This window comes from Pteronotus mesoamericanus, unplaced genomic scaffold (genome assembly GCF_021234165.1).
Source record: "Pteronotus mesoamericanus isolate MK-2021 breed Mesoamerican mustached bat unplaced genomic scaffold, CSHL_Meso_final contig_116, whole genome shotgun sequence".
Lineage (NCBI taxonomy): Eukaryota > Metazoa > Chordata > Mammalia > Chiroptera > Mormoopidae > Pteronotus > Pteronotus mesoamericanus.
Window position 1 is genome coordinate 929,560 of NW_026555027.1, and position 24,396 is coordinate 953,955.

Genomic DNA, 24,396 nt, shown 5'->3' on the forward strand with positions numbered 1-24,396 from the left:
CACATCACAAAAGCACCAGCTGAACCTGACGATTCTGCCCGACATCGGCTACCAACCCCCGGCACCCGAGGGCCGGCCGCCTCACTCACAAGCCCAGAGCGTCTATGTGAAGAACCGCGCAGGACAACGCTGCGAGTGTGCAAACCAGAGTACCTTTAATGAAAGTTGAATTTAGACATTTTTCAAAGGAAATGGTTCAGATTAGTTGTATTCAATCACATAATGGTAACATAGCCACGTGAATATTTTTCTAAATTATTACAAACTCAGGTAATTTCAGTCACAAAGGTTCTGCTGTTACATGGCAGCCTAAGATTCGGCTGTCATTGTTGGAACAGACAATAAGCAATACAGGAGGTACGCGTCGTCCTTCGGAAGAGAATGTCCTGAACAGAGGAGAACCTAGAATTCCTTAGAAGAAGTATCTTCCATAGCAGCACGGACGGTAGCAGGTGTATCTGCAGCCACAGCCGTAGCCACATCCCAGGCCGCCGTAGCCGCAGCCGTAGCCGCCGTAGCCGCCGTAGCCGCAGCCGTAGCCGCCGTAGCCGCAGCCGTAGCCGCAGCCCAGGCCGCCGTAGTAGTTGTAGAAGCTCATGGTGTGAGGAGCAGACTCAGGAGAAGAGCAGAGTCGACGTCTGGCGTTCTAAGTTCATCATCGACCCGGGGCCTTATATACCCACTGAGCGGGTGTGGGACAAGCCACAAACACTCTCAACTCACATTTCAGACTCGTTGGCATGACAACCATCTCAAGAATCCCTCATAAACCAACACATTCAGAACACCTTTGTTGTGTGTTGGGATGCCTATAATGAAATCATGTGCCTTTAATGAAAGGCTTGTTTATTCCAGATGTGAAGTCTAAACTCTATTACCAGCTACCACGAGATCATTTAACCCACGCAGGTTCCGTCCTCCCCTTGAAAATTCTTTCTTTTCCTTGAATGACATCCCTCTCCTTATCTGCACACGTGCAGCCTTGGGAAGGGGCGCGGCTCCGAAGAGGTGGGGGAGGGCGGGAAGCTCGGGGAGAAGACGACAGAAGACGACAGAAGACTCGTGGGAGGCGTGGCAACGGCACAGCCGGGCTCGGCGCTAAGTCCTTGAATGAGTAACGCGGTCTATGATTTTCTGTGTGGAGCGATATTCTGCACTTTGATTCCCACTTCACGTGTCCATGCGGCCATCATTTTGTGTGTGGTCAAAAGCCGTGACAGAGGCCCTGAAGTTCACATCCACAGGCCACGGCTATATAGAAACAGAAGGATTTATTCTATTAGTAATTCCAGCTTAGCACTCTGCTCTAGAAGCTACCAAAGGTTTACTGACATCAAAGACCTCCTGCTAGGACAGAATACAATAGGCCCATCTCTTCGGTGTTCCCGTCCAAAATCTGTAGCCTCCACTTTGCTTTGAGGCAGCACACACATCCCAATGGAAGAACATACTACAAAGCACTTGGTGTTTAAAGTCACCATGAAAATTAAAGGAAAACAGAGAAACTGTCGCCAACTGGAGAGGACTAAAGAGGCGAGGCCAACAAAGATGAATTTAGATCCGGTGGGATCTTGGATTGGATCCCAGGGAGGAAAAAAAGAGCGCATGGTAGGGGAAAAAATAAGAAATCCAAATAAAGAGTGCAGACTCGTTAAGAATGCAGTACAAGGCCAATTTCTTAGTTCTGATCGTCGTGCTTAGCGTGGGTGCGGCACGGTGAAGGGGACATGCTAACGTTCTAATATGTTCACAACATCTGGCAACTAAGGAATTTCAAAATAAAAAGGCTGGGGGAGAATTTAAACATGCTACTTGGTCGCATTGATTGGGTCATTTGTTAGTTCTTTGGTCACAAATCTCTTCAGAGCCCACTGTCTGTCGAAGGCTGTTCTGAACACTCAAGAGGAAGCAGCGAGGAGCACAGACAAGGTCGCCGTTGTCCTGCGGCGAAGTTCTAGGTTGCACAGGGGCAGGGAAGGTGGCCGCCGTGGAAGACAGGGGTCAAACGCGAGCTGAGATTCATCGGCTAAGGCGCTGCGCCCCCTGCCCCACTCGAGGAGCGTGTGAATGGGAACTGGAGGGGCGGGCACCACGCTGGGCGCCCTGGCACCTGAAAACAAAACCTGCTGCAGGGAATAGAGACGGGAGTGAGCGCGGCAGCGGCAACGGCGGAGCCCAGCCAGAGTGCGCGGAGGCGGGCGGGCCGGGAGCCCCCGGAAGGCGCAGCCCAGGACAGGCAGACGCCCCGGGCCCCAGGAGCGGGGCACCCCAGGAGGCCGCACCTCCAGAACCCAAAAGACCACGCGCAGGACACCTGCGGGGGCAGCCTCAGCAGGGTGGGGGGCCGAAGGCCACCAGGCTGGAGCAAGGACAGAAAGGGAGAGTGGCGTCCACCTTGGAAATGCACGGGCCCTTGCGACGAAATGGGGAGGGAAAGGGGTAGTAGCTGAGGCCGCTGCGGAGACAAAGGGGTCATTTTGTTCTCTTTTGTTACGTGATGTACCTACGCACTAAATATAATTCAGAAAATGGCAGTAAAACAAGAGAACTTTTAAAGAAAACGCACTGGCCGCAACGCTGTCGCTGTTGGGATTAGAAAGAGTAACTCAGCTCTTAAGAATCAAATTAACGCAAAGAAGTAAATCCAGGCAGATATAACACAGCAAATGTTATTATTAGGGAGACTGCATTCCGGAAAAAATCATAATGTCTTTTAGAGCTACTTTAATCAAATGCCAAGAAAAAATTCAAGTCAAACACAGTTTTCTTTTTAAATCGACCCATGCAACTGCGTCATGCTGATTTCAGGAGCCCGTCCGAGGCCTGGGCCCCGAGGGAGGCTGAGCGGCAGGGACCTTATTCTCAGTTACGGCTTTACTGATACTGCACCACCGAGGTTGTTTAATTCCTGGGTGGGAAATTTGAAAATCATGTAGTGAGATGTCGTCTAAGAATAATACCTCAGCTCATAATGCGTCTATTTTACAGAAAAGAGCCTACCGAAAGACACACGTGGAAACATTCAAAAACACATGGGGATGAAGAGTGGGGTGTATTTCATCAGCTCCATGGTATTAAAACATTCTATTTTATTAAGGGGAATTTTTTGACTCAGTAGATATACTACTTCTCAAGACAGGAGAATGGGGAAAAACATTATTGTGTCTTCATTCTTATGAGGACAGTTGACAAACATACAGGGTGTGCCCAACGTCTTGAACCCTCCCGTCTGCCGAAGGGTATCAGCGGGTACACAAAAAACATTGGACTGAGAAACATTAAAATAACAGAGGTGTACTGGCAGATCACACTTCAGGGTGTGAAGAATGCCGCCTCCTCACATCCGGTCTCTGAAAGACACACGAGTCCATTTCTACCTCTGACATGAAACTATTGTCACTTTCCCAGTGCCCCCAAAGAGGGGGGATTACCCAGTAATTAGAATAAAGACAGTAACACCGCTGGCCTGTGTGGGACAGCTCGGTGTGATGGGCCACCCAAAAAATGGCTGGATAACTTGATAAAAACAGGCCTAAAACATTGATACACAAAAATATGAGGTTAAGCCTATTGGCTAGTTACTTATAAGTCTACTGTTAATGAGATACTAATTTCTATAACTCTTCATTCAATTTAAGAAAAATTACAGAGATGTGAAATTCAAGGAATAACTTTTGTGTTTCCATCCTTCCGTAGAAATTAAACATAAAAGAAAATTAGAGTCATTAGTATGACTAGAAAAGTATAATGCATTTTGCTCAGACTTGGCTTTTTGAAAGCATTAATGAGTTGGATTATTATCAGCATCATGTGGATGAAGGAGACATTATGGTATCAGAGCAGAAAAGGAACTCAATGCCTGAAGATAATTAGTTAGGATAAAGAGAAGACAAATCCATGAGTCAAAGGAAGGGTTATTCTCATAAATTGTTCTTAAAAAAATTAGGGAACCTACCTGGGGCCAAGACCAAATGAGAGCAAGGTTACCAACCATAGTCTATCTGCTCCAAACCGCCTACAAGAGTCTGAGGGGCAGGTCCCCGGGGGCGGGGCGCGCACCCGCGCATGTGAGCCTCGCCGCTCCCTTAGCCACGTGGGGCAGGCGGGCTCCCAACCGGCAGGCCCGCGCCGCCTCTGCCTGTAACCTCGAGGCTTCCGCTCGGGGTCCAGGAACAATAGACTTATTAGCTTAGTCATAGGATTAGCCAATGGCGTGAGCAGGTGCGGCCGGCCCGGCCCACACGGGGGCCCATAAAAGGAGCCTGCAGCGAGCAGAGGCCACACTCCACTCCTGCAGTCACCTCCACTCCTCCTCCTCCTCCTCCTCCTCCTCCCAAGGACACCCTCACCGCCAGCACCATGTGTGGCTACTACGGCAACTACTACGGCGGCCTGGGCTGCGGCTACGGCTGCGGCTACCGAGGCCTGGGCTGCGGCTACGGCTGCGGCTACGGCTGCGGCTACGGCTGCGGCTACCGAGGCCTTGGCTACGGTTACGGCTGTGGCTACGGAGGCCTGGGCTGGGGCTACGGCTGCGGCACCCGAGGCCTGGGCTGCGGCTACTACTACTGAGGACTCGCTGCTCGCCAACGCCCGCACCTGGACCGCCGGGGCCCTGCCTGCAGGCCGTGTGCTCTGAGCTGGGCTGCCGACCGGCCCTTGGGCCCCATGTGGGGGTGCGCCCACCTCGGCGGCCGCCGTGGTGGGTCGTGAAAGGGGGCGCGTGGGGAAAGGGCTGAGAACTCCCGGGTGGCCCCCTTCGGGGTGACACTGCCACAGGCCTCACGTCCTGACTCCCCGCGGGAGCCATTTCTCTCTCTTCCTAATAAACCTGTTCAATGCACAAAAACGAGCCTGGTTCACTTCCGTGTAAAGCCCAGGGTTTGTCATGGGGGCTGTTTTCCTGATTGAGTTGAGGCAAGAAGGGCCTTGTCCCAGCAGCGACTTCAGTAATTCTGCAACAGGGTGGGGTGGGCCAGGCCGCTGGGGAGCAGAGCGGGGGCCCCAGAAGTGGCGCCTGCGCCCACACCTCCCACACGGGGGTGCGGAGAACTTGGGGGGGGTAGGCAACAGAAGGAGGTGGGCGGTGCTGCCCCAGGGCAATGGCAACCGGCCTTTGAGGCCACAACGGGCGGCGCGTCCCGAGGCTACACGGGGCGAAAGGGCAGCACCCACATGCATGGCGGGCTGGGCTCCCGCGTCTGAGATGTGCGAGTACATGCGGGCGGCTGGGGAGCTCCGTCCTCTTCTGCAGCATGGCAGTGAGGGAGGGCGACAGAGTCACATAGGGCGGCCACCAGCCCGCGGTGCTGGAAGGCGGGACACTCCTAAGCATGTGGGCCGTGGGCACGGAGTGCGGGCCCAGGCCCTCCTCTTCCTTCCCTGGCGTCCCGGGTGCGGAGCTGGCGGATGCTCACTGGACCCCCAGATACGGGTTCGCGTGGAGCGGAGGCCTCCCGCCACCAGAAAGCCGCGCGCAGAGCTGGGAGACGGGGATGTGCCGTGGGCCGGGCCTGCGGGTGGAGCGTCCCCTCCACGAGCGTCCTCGTGGCCTGGCTGCGCGCCCCTGGCCCAGGAGACAGGGAGGCTGCAGAAGGCGAGGGCGAAGCTCCAGCCAAGGCTGTGCACTGGGCGGGGAGCCCGAGGCTGGGCCCCCGCCTGAGGCCCCGCTGGGCTCAGAAGGACGGAGGACATGCAGCGAGGGCTGTGGTCCCTGACTCGGGTCCTGGGGGCGGCTGCCTCTCTGCGCCTGGCGGGAGGCGGCAGCGGGAACGCTCCCAAGCCCCTTCAACTGGGAGCCCAGTTAGTAAAAACCTGTCCCTTCCGCACACACCTCCGTGTTGCCTTCCTCCGGGGCGGAAGGCGGCCGGGCCGCTGGCCGCCCCGGCACATTTCTACCCTCGAGGCTCCACCACATCCTGCTTTGTGACTCAAGCAAGAGACTCTCTTCTCCTGGCGGGAACCGCGGCGAGGACACCCGCTCGCTGGGCTGCCGGCAGGACGAGGGGGGCCCTTGCCTGTCAGTGCAGCGAGGCGCTGCCCGCGCCCGGGGGCTCCGAGGGCTGCGCGCCTGGCGCTCCCCGGGTGAAATCCTCCTCAGGGACTGGAAGTCCACCCATCGGTCGCTAATTCTACCATTTTGGGATCACACTTGAGCAAGAAGTGTTTCCGGTGAGTGCCCCACATAAGAGGCACAGAACGTCAGCCGTGCTCTACCTCCGCCTGAATTCGATGTGCCTTGAGCTGTAGTTAATTTTGGAAGTGACACCTTTTCTAACATTCATTGCACAGTGAAGGTCGGAGCCATTTGGGGGCATTCGAGGCTCCTGTCGCTTCCTGTGGTTTGTGTGTTTCCACAGCTGTTGCAGTGAATCATTTGCTTTTCACTAATTTTCTGTGACTAATGCATCTGTCTGCAAACGTGCAATTGTCTTCTCTTGATACGGAGCCCTAGCCCTTGGGTTGGCCACAGTGAGCGTAAGCAGCATTTTGGGGTAAAACGCAGCATTTTGACAGGTCAAAAGTGGTAACAGATTGAAGCCACAGGACGGCAAAGACCCTAGAAAGTCACCCTGACCAAAAGGGCTTCTGCTCTTTGAAGTCGCTCTTTTGTGAAGAGTTGTCTTTTCTACTTACTTTACTAATGAAGCTTAACTTTTTTCATTGAATGTTGTCAGAAAATTGAATGGTCATTCCTTGCCTATCTCAAGAAAGAGATTTTTAAAGCAATGTAGCCTACTTGTATTCAAGTATTATGACCTACCAAGTAAATCAGATGTTGTTTCAGGTTCGATAAGAGGTTTGATTATAATCTCACAAGGCAGTATTTTTCTCGATGATATATTCCCCCAGTCGGCCCCTTACATTTGACTTATTGTGATAAAAGTCGGTTTGCACTGTCAGCCACTCTGACGCGTTTCATGTGACGCTAAAAACCACCATGAACAGTGTCGCCGTAGACGGGGGGCCCCGGGGGTCTCCCCCACGGGCCCCGGTGGCGCTGGGGGAGGTCCTGGCGCTGAGCTCCCGCCAGCCAGAGGTCTGAATGGACAGGGCCCGAGGGCGCGGAAGCTACAAGGATCAAGGGCCAGGAGCTGAGCCTGGGGAGAGCGAGAAAGAGGGACAGACAGGGTCTGGCATACCGCAGCCCAGCCCAGCCCAGCGAGAGTTGGACACGAAGAGTCCCCCCCGCCCCGCCCCGGAAGAACCTCCTCCGCGAGCAGGCAGGGGGACGGTCTTTGAGACGGGAGTCCACCGTGCTTCCAGGTCGCGGACCCTGAGTGGGCCCTGTTCCCTTTGCTCCGGCGCCTGTCTGCTGCGCCTGGCTTTTCCTACGGCGGGCGGCCGCGCCTGCATCTCAGCTGCGACGGCGCCCAACCAGCAGCATCTCTCCAGTCTGCGCTCACGTGGGCTCGTGCACGCCTTTAAAGTCTCCAAATTGTAAATCACCCTACCTGAAATTTAAAAAGACAAAACCCTCTTACCTGTTACCCTTTCCACAGCTGAGTCTCTTTCCTTACAGTGAAGCCTTTGGACCCCAGCTGTTCGCTATGTTTACTTGTTCTATCTTTCAAAGAGAAATCACTGAAATGTCAGCAGTAAAGAAATAACTCACTGCAGATTTCAGTAGTGCAAAAACAATATTTGTGTAGATATGAATTTATTTCTCCCAGAATTTAATGTTCAAAAACGTCAAGCCCACAATAAAGTCCAGAAAAGAGTGTAGGGAACAATAAAACTGCTCCCCGAGATGTGGCGATTGTGAGTACTTGACCAGTTTTGTTTCCTCTGTCTCTCCGCTGACACGCCCCGCCCCCACTCACACAGCACTGTTGAACCTCTGGAAATATGTCGTAGACTTCGTGACACTATTAGTAAATCAGTAAGGGTGCTCCCCAATCATGTGATTTCAAAAAATATGGTTAGGATACACTACTGTTTTTTTACTCAGTTTTTTTCCGTTGTTTTTTAAAACTTTTGATACAGAATTCAAGTCGTGGGAATCATCATTCTTTGCCATTGTCTGTTGACATCCAGCATTTCACGAAATCTGGAGTATTTCCCAGCCTTTTACTACTTCATGGTGTTAATACAGTAATACATTTTAACATTCAAAAACAATAATTTACTAAAATATGCCACAATCTGTTTTAGTGCATCAATTATAACGATTGTATGCTTTCTAAATTAATATTTTAAGACAACCATTAAGATCACCAAATTTGCCCCAAATTAGGAAAGTTCAAAGCCGATTCAAGCTATTGAATTGCTATGTGTTCTAGAATAAAATCGAAGACCAGGGTGAAACATACAATGTATGAAACACGTCCCACTGAGAACGCTGTGCAGTAGGTGGATTATTGACGGACTTCGGGCAGGTTTTGAAATGGCTGGGGGGTGGGCATGGTCCCTCAGACCCAGGCGCAATTTGTGCAGCTGTTGTGCGCGCGCCCTGTCCGGCCCTGTCCTGGGATCGCTGTGTGCACGGTTCCGCACGGAGCAGGGGGTGGCCTCCCCCGGCGCCCGGCGGTGCAGACGGTCCTCTCGGGGCTGCGGGGGGCTGCGGGGGGCTGCGGGGGCTGCGGGGCCGCAGGCGAGGTCACAGGCTGCGGCCTCCCAGAGGCCGCTCCCTTGCACCAGCCCCGGGGTCCGCAGCGCGGGGCGCAAAGACGCACATCCTTGCCCTCGCAGCTCAGCTGGGACATCCCAGCTCCAGCCTCCCGTGGGGCCCCCCGGGTCCCCGCGGAGCCGGCCCCAGCGCAGGTTTCTCTGCCGGCCCGTAGGCCCCTTCCCCGTCCCTCCCGATGTTCACCCAGGAATCGGCAGCCCCGACACGCGCTTCCAGAAAACAGCCGGGCCCTGGCCAGGCCCGGCCGCCCCTGGCTCACGGCTCGCTCCCGCGGCGTCTCCGTGCGTAGGTCGCGGGAGGCTTTGTTCGGAATGTGCTCCCGTCTGGACTTCCCTACGTTTCCTCCCGGTTAGAATGCGGCCACGCACGTTGCCCACCAAGCAGGGGCGGGGGAACGCTGCCTCTTGTCGCTCCGTGGGCTGGGACTTGGGGCGAGCGGCCGCGATCCGGACCGTGGGAACGTCCACCGCGGGGCCGGCAGGGGAGGACGGAGGCCTCCGCTCAGGTCACTGCATGAGTCCTTACCTCGTGCGGAGGGTTTTGCTACAGGTATTTTCTGACTAGTTAAATGTCCCACTCACCTCCCAACACTTACCCCTGCTCTTAACAGTTTTTCCTTGCCCGAATTATTTATTACAATGATGGGTTGCAAATGCTGAGGGCTTCAGAAATTTTACTGTTTAAAATAGGATGTTGGCTGGGGTTGTACTGCGAAGAAGTTTTCCTTCCCCCTTGCTTGTTCATTTACTGGCATCAGCCTGCCTCCGTGGATCCCTGAGTTAAATGACCCGTCACCCCGGTAACGGGCCGCACCCCAGGCTCTCCCAGGGGCCGGGGAGCAGACGCGGACGGACTGCGCCCTGTGAGACTCAGGCCCGTCCTCAGCAGCCTGTGGCAGGGGACAGGTCGCTTACCGCCTTTGGCCTTGGCATTCTCACATAAAAACCAGCACCTCTGCTCGAGGATTTTAATGAGGAGTCAACGTGTTAAAGTAGGTGCAGCGCCCAGAACGTGCCCAGAACGTGACGAATGCCTTTCCTGTGCCGTCACTTGCTGTCACGGGCATCATGTGTTTTCTGCTTCTTGGTCTCTAAGAACATTCTCTGCCTTCCATGGTGTTCGTCATGAAATTCTTGTGTCACAACTCTACCAATAACAACAATTAAGGGGCATTTATGAGTTGTTTCCCACAGGGCAATTACGTCGCAGGCCCCACGGGCGCCGTATCTCCCGCGAGCTTCAGAGCAGCCTTGAGGCGCGGCCCGGCAGCCCCACCGCAACGACACAGCGCGCAGAGACGGCCCGCTTACGCTGCTGCCAGGCCCCGGGCCTGCGAGCCCTCCGGCTCTTGCGTATAGACACGTAAACGATAGGTGTTCCTGGCCAGCTAGCGCATTTCCCAGAAAAGGCAAAGGAACTCCCCGAAAATGTATGTTAGCACCCTGCCGTTATCACTGCCTGATACTAAAATAAGTATAGGTGGCACTCAGGTTCACGTGTAGCGCCTTCCCTCTTAAAATTGTCATTCATTAAAATTTCCCTGCTTTTTTCTCTATTTATCATTTTTTTATGTCTGGGATATCGAGAATGTGTTCTGCACAGTCTGGACATTTTCTGTAATTTTTCTGATTACACTTCTTCTCCAAATTCTAGAAGAGTTTCTGAAATTGGCCTCCCGTCTCACCTCGTATGAATATTTTGCATCTTTAATGAATGTTCACATTTGGAAATCAACTCCTGCAGGACACACATTCACTTCCTCTTTCCGGTTATCCCTTTTATAAATGCACGGCTCTCAAATGTTAGGAAATTAAAAAAATTGAGATACTGTGCTACAGTGTTCTACCTTCTCCTGTAATCACACAATTTTGAAAGCGGGGCTCCTTCTGAGCCCGCAGACTGATCCCCCGACGTGGAAAGCCGCTTGCTTTCACGCGGCTGTGTCCTCAAGGAGAGATGACCTGCAGGTACCCAGGACCGAGGCTCGACTTCACCGAGGGGGCGCCGCGCGGCGATCTTCTCGGGGAGACCGGCCGGCGTGGCCGGCGCGGCTGCCCGCCCCCCGATGCCGCGGGCGGGACCTGTGCGCCTGGGCAGGGAGGTGCCCCCTCGGGCCCCGTTCGTCACGTCCCCTGGCGGCATTTCCTTTCTTGCACGAAGGACCCCAAGGTACTGATTTCTCCTAGATCCCGTCCTTTGGTCCGAAGGTCGGCAAGGGAGGGTCCAGGCTCCTGGAGGATCAATTTGAGACCAGCCAATGGGGGCGCCATCCCGGGAGCAGCCGGGACTTTCTGTCCCTGGAGGCCCTCTCCCCGCCCCCTGGAGGGACAGCAGCTGTGCCCACGCCACACTCACACGCACACACGGAGGCACGGAGGACACATACACTCACAACACGTTCACACACTAGCACACGCTCACATATACACTCACAAGGACACACATACACGCACATACATATACCACACACACGCACACTAACACACGTACAGGAAAAAGCACAATAACACACCATCACTCCCAAAACATACATATGTTCACACGGGAAATGATGCACATCAGTGAATATATGTTGTCAAATGTTTCCAAAAAGCTTGTATTCAGTGAAAAACTTGGTGCATTTTCCTAAAGAGAAATTAAAGGTGAACACGAGCAGACACAGAGTAACGCAAGTCGTACGCTTGTCTTCAGGTGGGGAAGAGGGAGGTTTCCTGTGGTTTCTGCAGAGAGTGATATGATGAGACATAAGAACTAGGAGAAGGCGAAGCGCTGGGGTTCGCGTGCTCCCAGCCGTGGCGGCGCGGGCGGCACCGGCTCTGAGCTCCTCCGACTCCTGGGAGTCACCCTCCCGGAAACAGGAGAGCTCGCGGGGGCATTCTCTGCGCATGGCAGGATTCACCTAGGAGCTTTGTCAAAGTAAAACAAGAGCATGTTTCTTGCACTTTGAACAGTGTGGGATATTTAACCAAGAGCCTGTGGGTCAGGGAAAACCTAGTAGGTTCCACGAATAGGCATCTCTGCCCCCATCGCTGCTTCATGTAAAGAAACAGCGTTAATTATTTCTTAAATCAAATGAAATCTCATCGCTTCCCTTTTTTCTTTTTCTTTTTCCTCTTTTTAATTTTTGTTTCTTTTTATTTTTAAAGTTTATTGTGTTTTTCCCGTTACCATTTATCCGCCCATGAACTCTTCCACCTCCACTCACTGCCCTCTCTCCTCCCGTTTTCTCTCTTTATTTTTTAAAAATACATAAATCGCGTTTATTCTATCGCAGTCGTCTCAGTTTGTCCCCCTTTGCCCCCCCTCCACCCGCCCCGCCCCGCCCCCCGCTCCCACAGTCCATTCCCACTCCGTGGTCCGTGTCCGTGGGTCCTTCATACCCGTTCTCTGTCCAGTCCCTTCCCCTTCTCTCCACCACGGGCCTCCTTCCCCGTCCCCTCGGGTCACGCTCCGTCTGCTCCGTGTTTCCATGCCTGCGGTGTATTTTGTTTCTTGGTTTATTTTGTTGAATAGAGTCCCCTTATACGTGAGATCATATGGTAGATGTCTTTCATCGACTGGCTTATTTCACTTAGGGTAATATTCTCCAGTTCCATCCATGTTGTTGCAAAAGGTAGGAGGTCTTTCTCTCTCTCTCTCTTTCTCTCTCTCTCTCTTTCTTTCTTTCTTTCTTTCTTTCTGAATGCACATTGATTTTATTTACTTTTTTAAATATCAAAGTTAATTATAAAATATTAAAAAATGTAAAACCCTTCTAAAGTCTCAGCAATTAAACCAGCATGACACCAGCACAGAAATAATCAAGTAGATCAATGAAATAACATGAGCATTCTAGAGACAAACATATATATCTAACAATGTAATATATGATTAAGTTGATATTTCAAATCAATGGGTAAACAAGGCTTATTCAGCAAATAAGGTGCATGGACGACTATTACTTGAAGTAAAACAAATACAGAGCCCTATTTCACACATTACACAAGAAATATTCAGGTGAGTTAAAAATCAACATGTAGACTGTAAGGAGTTTTAGGAGAAAATACAAAGTAATATTTTTCTTACCCGGAAGTAACATATTCAAACCCAGAAGCTATAAAGTAAAACACTGACAATATGACTATGTTAAACATTTAAGACTGTACAGTAATATACATATAAAAATATTAAAGGACAAGTAACAGAATAGGAAAGTATTTGCAACACTTTCTAAAAAAGGGTGCATGGTTTGTTTGCTTTTTTAGAAAAATTCTACAAACGTTTAATCAAAAAATGGGTAAAGAATACCAAAAAGTCATTTAAAGCTTTTTAAAAAGAATAGAAATAGGCAAGAAATATACAAAAACAGGTTAGTTTCAACAAATAATAAAGGAACAATTAAAACAACATCATTGTCACAATCATATTTATACATATTAAAAAATATTGGTAATATCAAGTATGGCAACTGTGAAAGGAACTGGGGATTCATAGACTCTTTTTCTTCATCTTAAAGCAGTCCCGTTAGCATATTTTGCAGTGCTGGTTTGGTGGAGGTGTATTCTCTTAGCCTTCTTTTGTCTGGGAAACTCCTTATTTCACCTTCCATTTTAATTGAGAGCCTTGCTGGGTAGAGCCGTCTTGGTTGCAGGCCTTTGCTTTTTCATGACTTGGAATATTTCTTGCCACTCCCTTCTGGCTTGTAGTGTTTCTGTTGAGAAGTGAGCTTCCAGCCGTACCGGGGCTCCCTTATATGTTACTACGTCTTTCTCCCTTGCTGCCTTTAGGATTCTCTGTTTGTCTTTGATATTTGCCATTTTAATGATGATGTGTCTTGGAGTGGGTCTCATTCCACGTGGAGAGGGTTCCTCTTGGATGGGACCCTCTGCTTCCTGGACTTGTGTCACTTTTTCTCTCCTCCAATGAGGGAATTTTTCCATCATGACTTTTTCAAACAGGTTCTCTATCCCTTCCTCCTCTTCTCCTTCTGGTATCCCTATCATACGGATATTATTCTGTTTCAGGTTATCCTGCATTTCCCTAAATGCCTCTTCGTTCTTTTTGAGTCTTTTCTCGGTTTCTTGCTCTTTCTGGGAGCTTTTTTCCTACCTCTCCTCCAGCTCGCTGATTCGGTCCTCGGCTTCATCTAGCCTGCTTTTGATTCCTTCTACTGTGTTCTTCAATTCAGAAATGGTATCCTTCATTTCCTCTTGTCTCTTATGATAGTTTCTATGTCCTTTTTCAGGCTGATATAGTTTACAGTAAGTTCCTCATAGTTTCCCTGTAGCTTTTTGGAATTCTCTCTGAGCTCACTGAGCTCATGGAGCTTCCTTAGAACCGCTGTTTGGAACTCAATATCTGATCGTTTCCTTGCCTCTATTTCATTTAGTTCCCTTTTGGGGAATTCCTCCTTTCCCTTTTACTGGGGGGTATTTCTTTGTCTTCCCATTATTTGTCAGAATCTTCTTTTTTGCTCTGCTTCTTAAGTTGATCTGTCTTGCTTTCCTGACTCTGTGGTGTGAACTTCTATGGAGGAGACCGCTGTTTTTACTTTCTGGATCTTCCTCTGCTGATGTCCGATGTTGACCCTGTCTGACCTTAGGCAGCCTGTTCGAGGCTTCCAGGAGTCTACTGACTGTGGCTGTCTCCTTCACTTGTTAATTTAGTCACTCTGCACTCAGCAGTCAGGCTTAGACACCACAGGGCAGTACAGAATCCTTCCTGGGGGCAGGGTTGTTGGATCCTCTCATGCTGCTGCTGCTCAGGGGCTGGTCTCTGCCTGAGCCAGATGGCTGCTGCCACACGGGGGAAAGTCAGCACCAGGACCCTCCTGCTACTCTCTCCTTTCCTTCCCCAAAGCGTCTGTCCCCAGTCACCTCAAGTGTCTCCAGACATCTCGGCGCCCCCTTTAGCCAGGGATCTGCTATCTGTGGCTGCCACTCTGTACTCAGCAGGGGGCTTAGGCAGTTCAGGGTGAGGCAGAGTCCCTCCTGGGGGCGGGGTTATTGGGTCCTCTCACGCTCCCGCCACTCAGGGGCTGGTTTCTGCCTGAGCAAGATGGCTGCTGCCGTATGAGTGGTGAGTCAGCACCAGGATCCTGCGGGCCACTCTCTCAGGTCCCTCCCCAAAGCCTCCTTCCCCAGTCTCTCCTCAGGCATCTCCGGCCCACTCTGCCCCCGCCTCAGCCTGAGACCAGGGTAGTGGCTGCTAATAGAAATTTATGCGTTGGCCCTTTAAACGCTCTTTGCGTCTCCAGCCGCCTGTCTCTGGCAGAGAGCAACCTGCCGCTTTTCCCAGCTGGCTGTTTTCTGTGTACCTTTTGGGCTCGGGTGCTGTGGGCTCGAGATCCCCGCTTTGGTTTAGACCCCGCTCTTCTCAGGGGGGTCAGAGCGGGGGTCCAACTGGCCCGTTCAGTACCCTCCTGGAGCTGCCGCCCGGGGCGCCCCGCCCACCTTCTCGCGTCTCTACCGCACTCCTGATCAGTCAGGCTGCCCTAAAGCTGATTCTTCGGTCTCCGAGGTTACAAGGCTCCTCTCTTGCTGTTGTTCAGTTGTTTGTTCCAGGTGATTTCTCCACGGTTTAGTTGTAATTCCAGGCTGGTCCCGGGAGGAGGTCAGTGTGTGACTTCCACTCCCTCCTCCGCCCTCTTGATTCTCCTCCGCTTCCCTTTTTCCCACGATGGACCCGAGAGGTGAATTTGAAAACACGGGGGGGATTGGTTCGTGCTGCACAATAAAGCGTTGAGAGCCCAAGGCACCTCCCTGTGCACGAGGAAGCAGCGTCCAGGCTCCCGGGCCTGGCGCTCCACAGCCTCTACCCGCCGGCGTGTCACCGAAGCCCCGTGAGCTGCGCGGTGACGGCCGGGCTGTCCCGGGACTCTCCCTCCCGTGGAACCAGGCGGACCCCGAAGCAGCCCCGGGTCTGAGGCGGGAACGGCGGGAGGAGAAGCTCAAGGGTGGGCGGTCGTTCGATCTGCTCCACGGAAATGGAAAGGTTCCAGCGTCTGGCGCGGGGCCGCCGTGTCCCTCCAGACGCCTCCCGGCCGCGCGGATGGCGGAGGCGGCCGCCGGGAGGCCAGGGGCCGCGGCTCGGGCTCGGGCTCGGGCTCGGGCTCCGGCCGCCGCCGCCGGCCTCTGTCCCTGAACCCCCTGGGAGGACGCGCTGCGGGCCTCGCGGGGGCCACGTCCGGGAGACACAAGACGATCCCCGGGACCCGTGCTTCCCGTGACACCAGGACGACACGGCCGCGGCCCCCGTTGTTGTGGCTTGATGCCGAATTTGCTTCTCTGTTTTCTGATAAACTGTGAACTTCCTAAGAAACCCGGAAGAGAACACTTACTTCACTCCCTTTCGTTTCTTACCCAGCATTTGCCCCTGCCTTTCCGGTGCTTCGCAGGGGAGCCATTATTTTCCTTCGGGAGATACTTTCCTCAGTGTTTCCCTTTTCTTTGCCGCAAGGGTTCCTATACGTGCAACTCCAGAAATACCTGTACCCTTTGTAATTCTCAGTTTCTCTTTGGGAAACCGAGAGGGAATTTGTCTCCTTGTGATGATTTTAGCTCTTTCTATTTTTGCTCCAGAGATTTATATCGGTTTTTAATCGCTACCTCAGGCCCTGCCAAAACGTAAGCCGCATGCGACCATCTAAACACACTTAAAGGCAGAGTCTGTCCAGTGGCTGAAACCCGACTCATGTGTACGTCGTTCATGAGGAAAGCACTCGAAACACGGCGGCGGGCGAGCGCGCGCCTCATGCACATGCGCGTCTCCTGGGGGATTTCTGTGGGTCTAAAACACCCCACGCTTCAAATACCACGTGGAATCTGACGCACGCCCGGAACTAACGAGCAAAATAGAGACGGACTCACAGACGGAGAGCAGGTGACCGCGAAGAGGGGCGCGGGGGGTGGCGGGTGAGAGGAAGGGACGGGGACTCGTGGACGCGGGCCACGGCGTGGCGGCTGCAGGCGGAGGGGGTCTAAGGGGACTACGTGGTCGTGGAAAAATACAATAAACAGATCGCAAAAACGGAACGATTTTGCACTGAATGAAAATAAAATAGAGAGTTATCAAAACTTGTAGCTGCAAATAAAGCAATGCTTAAAAGAAGATGTATGACACTGTTTGATATTGGAAAAGAATGTTTCCAAATCAGTAATACGAAAATCCCTCCAAATAATTAGTGAAGAAACACCAGAAAAGGAAAAAGAAGAAGAGGAAGGAGGAGGAGGAGGAAAAAGGAAGGAAAGATAAGGGTGGACATTAGGATAATTTTCCAAAGATGATAGAGAAAATCAATGAAACCAAAATCTGGTTCCGTGAAAAGTGTCCCGAGGTAGATGAACCTCCAGCAAGACGAACAAGGAAGGGAGGAGAGAGGACATATCCCGTCAGGAGCAGGAATGACGCAGAGGCATCGCTACAGACCCTACGGCCGCGAAGAGGCCGGCACGGGGCCGGCTGTGTCCGGGCCCCTTCCTGTGGGGGGCGCTTCCCAAAGCCACGGACCCAGCCCTGCTCGAGCCGCTCGGGCGGAAACGGGGCGACGACATACGTCATGAGCAGGCCTCGCCGCCTGCCCTGCTGTCAGGCAAATAAAGAGCCCAAGGAGCATAAAATAAGTCCTAGTACATAGAATAAGTAAAGAGGAAGCCAAGGTTTTACTTTCAAGTGAGCAAGTTTATTAAGAACACGGGGAAGAAGAGTGATGCCTTGGAAGCATCCGGGTCGGATGGGGACGGCTCTGCTCTGTGAGAGGGAACAGCGGGGTCCAGGGTGGTGGCCCCCGGCCCTCCACGAGGCCGAGCCTGGGGTGCGGGGTCAGAGGTGAGATGCAGCCGGGGCCGCCGGATGGCGGGGATGCCGCCCATCACGCCAGAGTGTGCGGGGCGGGGTTAGCCGCGCCTCGTGAGGTGACCCGGGACATCGGGTGCAGGGCTGGTGAGTGGGCATGTTACGGGTGAGGAGGTAGAGTCCCCACCGCGTCTTCAGTAGTAGTAGCCACAGCCAGAGCCGTAGCCGCAGCCGTAGCCGCAGCCCAGGCCTCGGTAGCCGCAGCCGTAGCCGCAGCCGTAGCCGTAGCCGCTGCCCAGGCCTCGGTAGCCGCAGCCGTAGCCGCAGCCCAGGCCGCCGTAGCCGCAGCCATAGCCGCAGCCGTAGCCGCAGCCCAGGCCGCCGTAGCCGCAGCCCAGGCCGCCGTAGTAGTTGCCGTAGTAGTTGCCGTAGTAGCCACACATGGTGCTGGCGGTGAGAGTGTCCTTGGGAGGAGGAGGAGGAGGAGGAGTGGAGGTGACTGCAGGAGTGGAGTGTGGCCTCTGCTCGCTGCAGGCTCCTTTTATGGGCCCCCGTGTGGGGGGACCCGCCGCACCTGCTCACCCCATTGGCTAATCCTATGAGTAAGCTAATGAGTCTGTTGTTCCGGACCCTGAGCCGCAGCCGTGAGGTATGCAGGAAGCTCCTTTTATGTGGCCGCGTGGGCCTCCGCTGCAACCTCTCAGTGGCGGAGAGAGAGCAGAGAGTCACGCGGGCAGGTCCCCGCCGGACCCCTCGCCTCGCTGCAACTTCAGGTGACGCCCGTCTCTGGGGACGTGCCACGGCGGCGCGCGCCCCTGACTTGCTCGTGGCACAGGAAAGAGTCTGCATTCTTCTCCTTGTCTTTCCCAAACCCCCAGCGCGCACTGCTCACCAGTGGCTCTGCCTCTCCTCGCGCCTGAGCCACGGTGTGAACACGCTGAGTTCTCTCTTCAGAGATTGTCATTACGTCCGTCCTCACCTCTCAGTCACAGTGTGACTTCCTGAGAATTGGGTGTCCTTTTACGAAAATAAAGGATAATCATGGAACCTAACTTCTAGAGTTCCTATGAGAAGTAAATGTGTTAAATAATGTGAGGCACTTAGAACAATGGTGGTTAAAAAGTATAAATTTTTAGTATTACATGCATGGCTTATTTTCTAAGATTTGCATATAAAAGAATAATTTTCTCTAAAATCTGTTCAATGCTGCCTAAGTAATTCATATGCCAAAACTCTGTATAACAATTTATAAGATAGGTAATAATAATTAAGTAGCATTACTAGCTGTTTACTATAGGGCTTGTTAGTCTCTTGTGTCCTTGGAGCCTTTATTAGCTATTTACTACACAGCAGTCACTTGCCAAGCGCTTTATGAGCATGAACTCACGTAAGTCTTAGGACAGTTCTCTGATGTGCTGCCATTTCCCACCACGTTGCCGCTGAGCAGGAGTGAGAGGAGTGAAGTAACTTTCGGCCCGGCAGGCTCAGCATGACAGGCGTGTCTCATAACGAGTCGTTTATGGTGTCTTTATACAGTAAAATAAAATGTTGTCGGTGTTTCCTGCTTAGGTAATGGCAAGGACTTTTTCCCTACTAAATGCAGAAGAATCTCCCAGGATAAATTCAGTTATTAGGATCATTTAATTGTCACGGATTAATTTACATTAAAATATATCTGGCGATCAGCTTAGGTATAGCCCTTGCCCACAGTGAGCCCCCCAAGGGTGGGGACACGGAGAAACAGCCCTGTGTGGCCTGCGTGCTAGTAGGACCCCCGCCCTGCTCTCTCACGGGGCTGGCTTTCTGCTGACCGAGCTAAATAGATCGTCAGAGCAGATGGGCCGGATGACGACAGAGCTCTGCGCCCCGATTCCAGGGGAGGATTCCACGTGGGTTCTCCGTCGTGCCGCCGGCCAAAGGCTGTGCCCTGAATCCCACACTCTGTGGCAGTGCTTGGAGCTGATGTGAAGACAGACGTATTGACCGTCTCCGAACAGAGAACACAGCTGCGAGCAGCCTGGTCGCTGACGACGGGTGCGTGTCCCACGTCCGCCCCGAGTCCTCCAGGAGGACTCAGACCCAGTTGCTGTTAGGCAATAACAAGCTTCTGCTGGCTTTGCTGTGCCCCCTGATATCCTGGATCATCATAGTGAAAACATTAAAGTAAAAAATAATCAATGATTGTTAATCCGAGTGCCTGATGAACAATAGATTCCTACTTAACACACTGTATGTCTTACCAAGAGATTTTACCCTCGTTGGGTGGATAAAATCAAATACCTGACTGGCAGTGGCGTTAGTGAGCCGGGCCGCGCGCGGGCTGGCCCTGCATGGCAACCTGGTGACGTGCTGTCCCCGAGCCCCGGGAGGGTTACCTCGCGCAAAGAGCCCTGGGGGCTCGGACGCTGCAGGCTGCGGCCAGCCCGTAGGGACGCAAACAGCAAGAAGCTGTAAGCATCTCAAGAGTGAACACCCAGTGAACAGGCATTTGATAGGAATCTCAGTGAAATAAAACCCATGGTTGCCGCTCCTTCCGGTGGACCCATGGTAGAAACTACGGTCCATGTCACAGAGAGGAGCGAGGCAATGGAAGGAAAACCGGTTGGCGTCAGGGATTGGCAGGCGCCGTGGGCACAGGGTGGGGCCCCGCGGGGGGCCACAAAGAGGATGGAGCTGTGGGTTCCTCAGCGGCCACCCACCGCCAAGAGGGGTAGGCGCCGCTGCAACACGGGGGACTGGCACCGCTCAGGTGCGAGGAGAGGCAGAGCCACTGGTGAGCAGTGCGCGCTGGGGGTTTGGGAAAGACAAGGAGAAGAATGCAGACTCTTTCCTGTGCCACGAGCAAGTCAGGGGCGCGCGCCGCCGTGGCACGTCCCCAGAGACGGGCGTCACCTGAAGTTGCAGCGAGGCGAGGGGTCCGGCGGGGACCTGCCCGCGTGACTCTCTGCTCTCTCTCCGCCACTGAGAGGTTGCAGCGGAGGCCCACGCGGCCACATAAAAGGAGCTTCCTGCATACCTCACGGCTGCGGCTCAGGGTCCGGAACAACAGACTCATTAGCTTACTCATAGGATTAGCCAATGGGGTGAGCAGGTGCGGCGGGCCCCCCCACACGGGGGCCCATAAAAGGCGCCTGCAGCGAGCAGAGGCCACACTCCACTCCTGCAGTCACCTCCACTCCTCCTCCTCCTCCTCCCAAGGACACCCTCACCGCCAGCACCATGTGTGGCTACTACGGCAACTACTACGGCAACTACTACGGCGGCCTGGGCTGCGGCTACGGCGGCCTGGGCTGCGGCTACGGCTGCGGCTACCGAGGCCTGGGCTGCGGCTACGGCGGCCTGGGCTGCGGCTACGGCTGCGGCTACCGAGGCCTGGGCAGCGGCTACGGCTACGGCTGCGGCTACGGCTGTGGCTACCGAGGCCTGGGCTGCGGCTACGGCTGCGGCTACGGCTCTGGCTGTGGCTACTACTACTGAAGACGCGGTGGGGACTCTACCTCCTCACCCGTAACATGCCCACTCACCAGCCCTGCACCCGATGTCCCGGGTCACCTCACGAGGCGCGGCTAACCCCGCCCCGCACACTCTGGCGTGATGGGCGGCATCCCCGCCATCCGGCGGCCCCGGCTGCATCTCACCTCTGACCCCGCACCCCAGGCTCGGCCTCGTGGAGGGCCGGGGGCCACCACCCTGGACCCCGCTGTTCCCTCTCACAGAGCAGAGCCGTCCCCATCCGACCCGGATGCTTCCAAGGCATCACTCTTCTTCCCCGTGTTCTTAATAAACTTGCTCACTTGAAAGTAAAACCTTGGCTTCCTCTTTACTTATTCTATGTACTAGGACTTATTTTATGCTCCTTGGGCTCTTTATTTGCTTGACAGCAGGGCAGGCGGCGAGGCCTGCTCATGACGTATGTCGTCGCCCCGTTTCCGCCCGAGCGGCTCGAGCAGGGCTGGGTCCGTGGCTTTGGGAAGCGCCCCCCACAGGAAGGGGCCGGGACACAGCCGGCCCCGTGCCGGCCTCTTCGCGGCCGTAGGGTCTGTAGCGATGCCTCTGCGTCATTCCTGCTCCTGACGGGATATGTCGTCTCTCCTCCCTTCCTTGTTCGTCTTGCTGGAGGTTCATCTACCTCAGGACACTTTTCACGGAACCAGATTTTGGTTTCATTGATTTTCTCTATCATCTTTGGAAAATTATCCTAATGTCCACCCTTATCTTTCCTTCCTTTTTCCTCCTCCTCCTCCTTCCTCTTCTTCTTTTTCCTTTTCTGGTGTTTCTTCACTAATTATTTGGAGGGATTTTCGTATTACTGATTTGGAAACATTCTTTTCCAATATCAAACAGTGTCATACATCTTCTTTTAAGCATTGCTTTATTTGCAGCTACAAGTTTTGATAACTCTCTATTTTATTTTCATTCAGTGCAAAATCGTTCCGTTTTTGCGATCTGTTTATTGTATTTTTCCACGACCACGTAGTCCCCTTAGACCCCCTCCGCCTGCAGCCGCCACGCCGTGGCCCGCGTCCACGAGTCCCCGTCCCTTCCTCTCACCCGCCACCCCCGCGCCCCTCTTCGCGGTCACCTGCTCTCCGTCTGTGAGTCCGTCTCTATTTTGCTCGTTAGTTCCGGGCGTGCGTCAGATTCCACGTGGTATTTGAAGCGTGGGGTGTTTTAGACCCACAGAAATCCCCCAGGAGACGCGCATGTGCATGAGGCGCGCGCTCGCCCGCCGCCGTGTTTCGAGTGCTTTCCTCATGAACGACGTACACATGAGTCGGGTTTCAGCCACTGGACAGACTCTGCCTTTAAGTGTGTTTAGATGGTCGCATGCGGCTTACGTTTTGGCAGGGCCTGAGGTAGCGATTAAAAACCGATATAAATCTCTGGAGCAAAAATAGAAAGAGCTAAAATCATCACAAGGAGACAAATTCCCTCTCGGTTTCCCAAAGAGAAACTGAGAATTACAAAGGGTACAGGTATTTCTGGAGTTGCACATATAGGAACCCTTGCGGCAAAGAAAAGGGAAACACTGAGGAAAGTATCTCCCGAAGGAAAATAATGGCTCCCCTGCGAAGCACCGGAAAGGCAGGGGCAAACGCTGGGTAAGAAACGAAAGGGAGTGAAGTAAGTGTTCTCTTCCGGGTTTCTTAGGAAGTTCACAGTTTATCAGAAAACAGAGAAGCAAATTCGGCATCAAGCCACAACAACGGGGGCCGCGGCCGTGTCGTCCTGGTGTCACGGGAAGCACGGGTCCCGGGGATCGTCTTGTGTCTCCCGGACGTGGCCCCCGCGAGGCCCGCAGCGCGTCCTCCCAGGGGGTTCAGGGACAGAGGCCGGCGGCGGCGGCCCGGGCCCGAGCCCGAGCCCGAGCCCGAGCCGCGGCCCCTGGCCTCCCGGCGGCCGCCTCCGCCATCCGCGCGGCCGGGAGGCGTCTGGAGGGACACGGCGGCCCCGCGCCAGACGCTGGAACCTTTCCATTTCCGTGGAGCAGATCGAACGACCGCCCACCCTTGAGCTTCTCCTCCCGCCGTTCCCGCCTCAGACCCGGGGCTGCTTCGGGGTCCGCCTGGTTCCACGGGAGGGAGAGTCCCGGGACAGCCCGGCCGTCACCGCGCAGCTCACGGGGCTTCGGTGACACGCCGGCGGGTAGAGGCTGTGGAGCGCCAGGCCCGGGAGCCTGGACGCTGCTTCCTCGTGCACAGGGAGGTGCCTTGGGCTCTCAACGCTTTATTGTGCAGCACGAACCAATCCCCCCCCGTGTTTTCAAATTCACCTCTCGGGTCCATCGTGGGAAAAAGGGAAGCGGAGGAGAATCAAGAGGGCGGAGGAGGGAGTGGAAGTCACACACTGACCTCCTCCCGGGACCAGCCTGGAATTACAACTAAACCGTGGAGAAATCACCTGGAACAAACAACTGAACAACAGCAAGAGAGGAGCCTTGTAACCTCGGAGACCGAAGAATCAGCTTTAGGGCAGCCTGACTGGTCAGGAGTGCGGTAGAGACGCGAGAAGGTGGGCGGGGCGCCCCGGGCGGCAGCTCCAGGAGGGTACTGAACGGGCCAGTTGGACCCCCGCTCTGACCCCCCTGAGAAGAGCGGGGTCTAAACCAAAAGCGGGGATCTCGAGCCCACAGCACCCGAGCCCAAAAGGTACACAGAAAACAGCCAGCTGGGAAAAGCGGCAGGTTGCTCTCTGCCAGAGACAGGCGGCTGGAGACGCAAAGAGCGTTTAAAGGGCCAACGCATAAATTTCTATTAGCAGCCACTACCCTGGTCTCAGGCTGAGGCGGGGGGCAGAGTGGGCCGGAGACGCCTGAGGAGAGACTGGGGAAGGAGGCTTTGGGGAGGGACCTGAGAGAGTGGCCCGCAGGATCCTGGTGCTGACTCACCACTCATACGGCAGCAGCCATCTTGCTCAGGCAGAAACCAGCCCCTGAGTGGCGGGAGCGTGAGAGGACCCAATAACCCCGCCCCCAGGAGGGACTCTGCCTCACCCTGAACTGCCTAAGCCCCCTGCTGAGTACAGAGTGGCAGCCACAGATAGCAGATCCCTGGCTAAAGGGGGCGCCGAGATGTCTGGAGACACTTGAGGTGACTGGGGACAGACGCTTTGGGGAAGGAAAGGAGAGAGTAGCAGGAGGGTCCTGGTGCTGACTTTCCCCCGTGTGGCAGCAGCCATCTGGCTCAGGCAGAGACCAGCCCCTGAGCAGCAGCAGCATGAGAGGATCCAACAACCCTGCCCCCAGGAAGGATTCTGTACTGCCCTGTGGTGTCTAAGCCTGACTGCTGAGTGCAGAGTGACTAAATTAACAAGTGAAGGAGACAGCCACAGTCAGTAGACTCCTGGAAGCCTCGAACAGGCTGCCTAAGGTCAGACAGGGTCAACATCGGACATCAGCAGAGGAAGATCCAGAAAGTAAAAACAGCGGTCTCCTCCATAGAAGTTCACACCACAGAGTCAGGAAAGCAAGACAGATCAACTTAAGAAGCAGAGCA

At 54.0% G+C, this 24,396-nt stretch overlaps 2 protein-coding genes across 2 annotated transcripts; one reads left to right on the forward strand and one right to left on the reverse strand.

Moving 5' to 3' along the window:
• Positions 1 to 412: 412 nt before the first annotated feature.
• Positions 413 to 598, reverse strand: LOC129073723 (keratin-associated protein 21-1-like). Its single transcript, XM_054577395.1, has one exon. It carries the CDS (start codon positions 596 to 598, stop codon positions 413 to 415), a length of 186 nt encoding a protein of 61 aa, XP_054433370.1.
• Positions 599 to 20,068: 19,470 nt separating this feature from the next.
• On the forward strand, positions 20,069 to 20,878 carry LOC129073730 (keratin-associated protein 6-5-like). Its single transcript, XM_054577407.1, has 2 exons — positions 20,069 to 20,150; positions 20,568 to 20,878. The coding sequence occupies exons 1-2, from the start codon at positions 20,069 to 20,071 to the stop codon at positions 20,876 to 20,878; spliced, it is 393 nt and encodes a 130-aa protein (XP_054433382.1).
• The last annotated feature ends 3,518 nt before the right edge of the window (positions 20,879 to 24,396 follow it).

What these genes read in the sequence shown, in the direction of transcription:
- LOC129073723 (XM_054577395.1), bottom strand. Translation starts at nt 598, where the DNA reads ATGAGCTTCTACAACTACTACGGCGGCCTGGGCTGCGGCTACGGCTGC.
- LOC129073730 (XM_054577407.1), top strand. Translation starts at nt 20,069, where the DNA reads ATGGAGCTGTGGGTTCCTCAGCGGCCACCCACCGCCAAGAGGGGTAGG. An exon ending in GGGGGACTGGCACCGCTCAG is followed by an intron (nt 20,151 to 20,567) that starts GTGCGAGGAGAG and finishes CCACTCCTGCAG; the next exon opens with TCACCTCCACTCCTCCTCCT.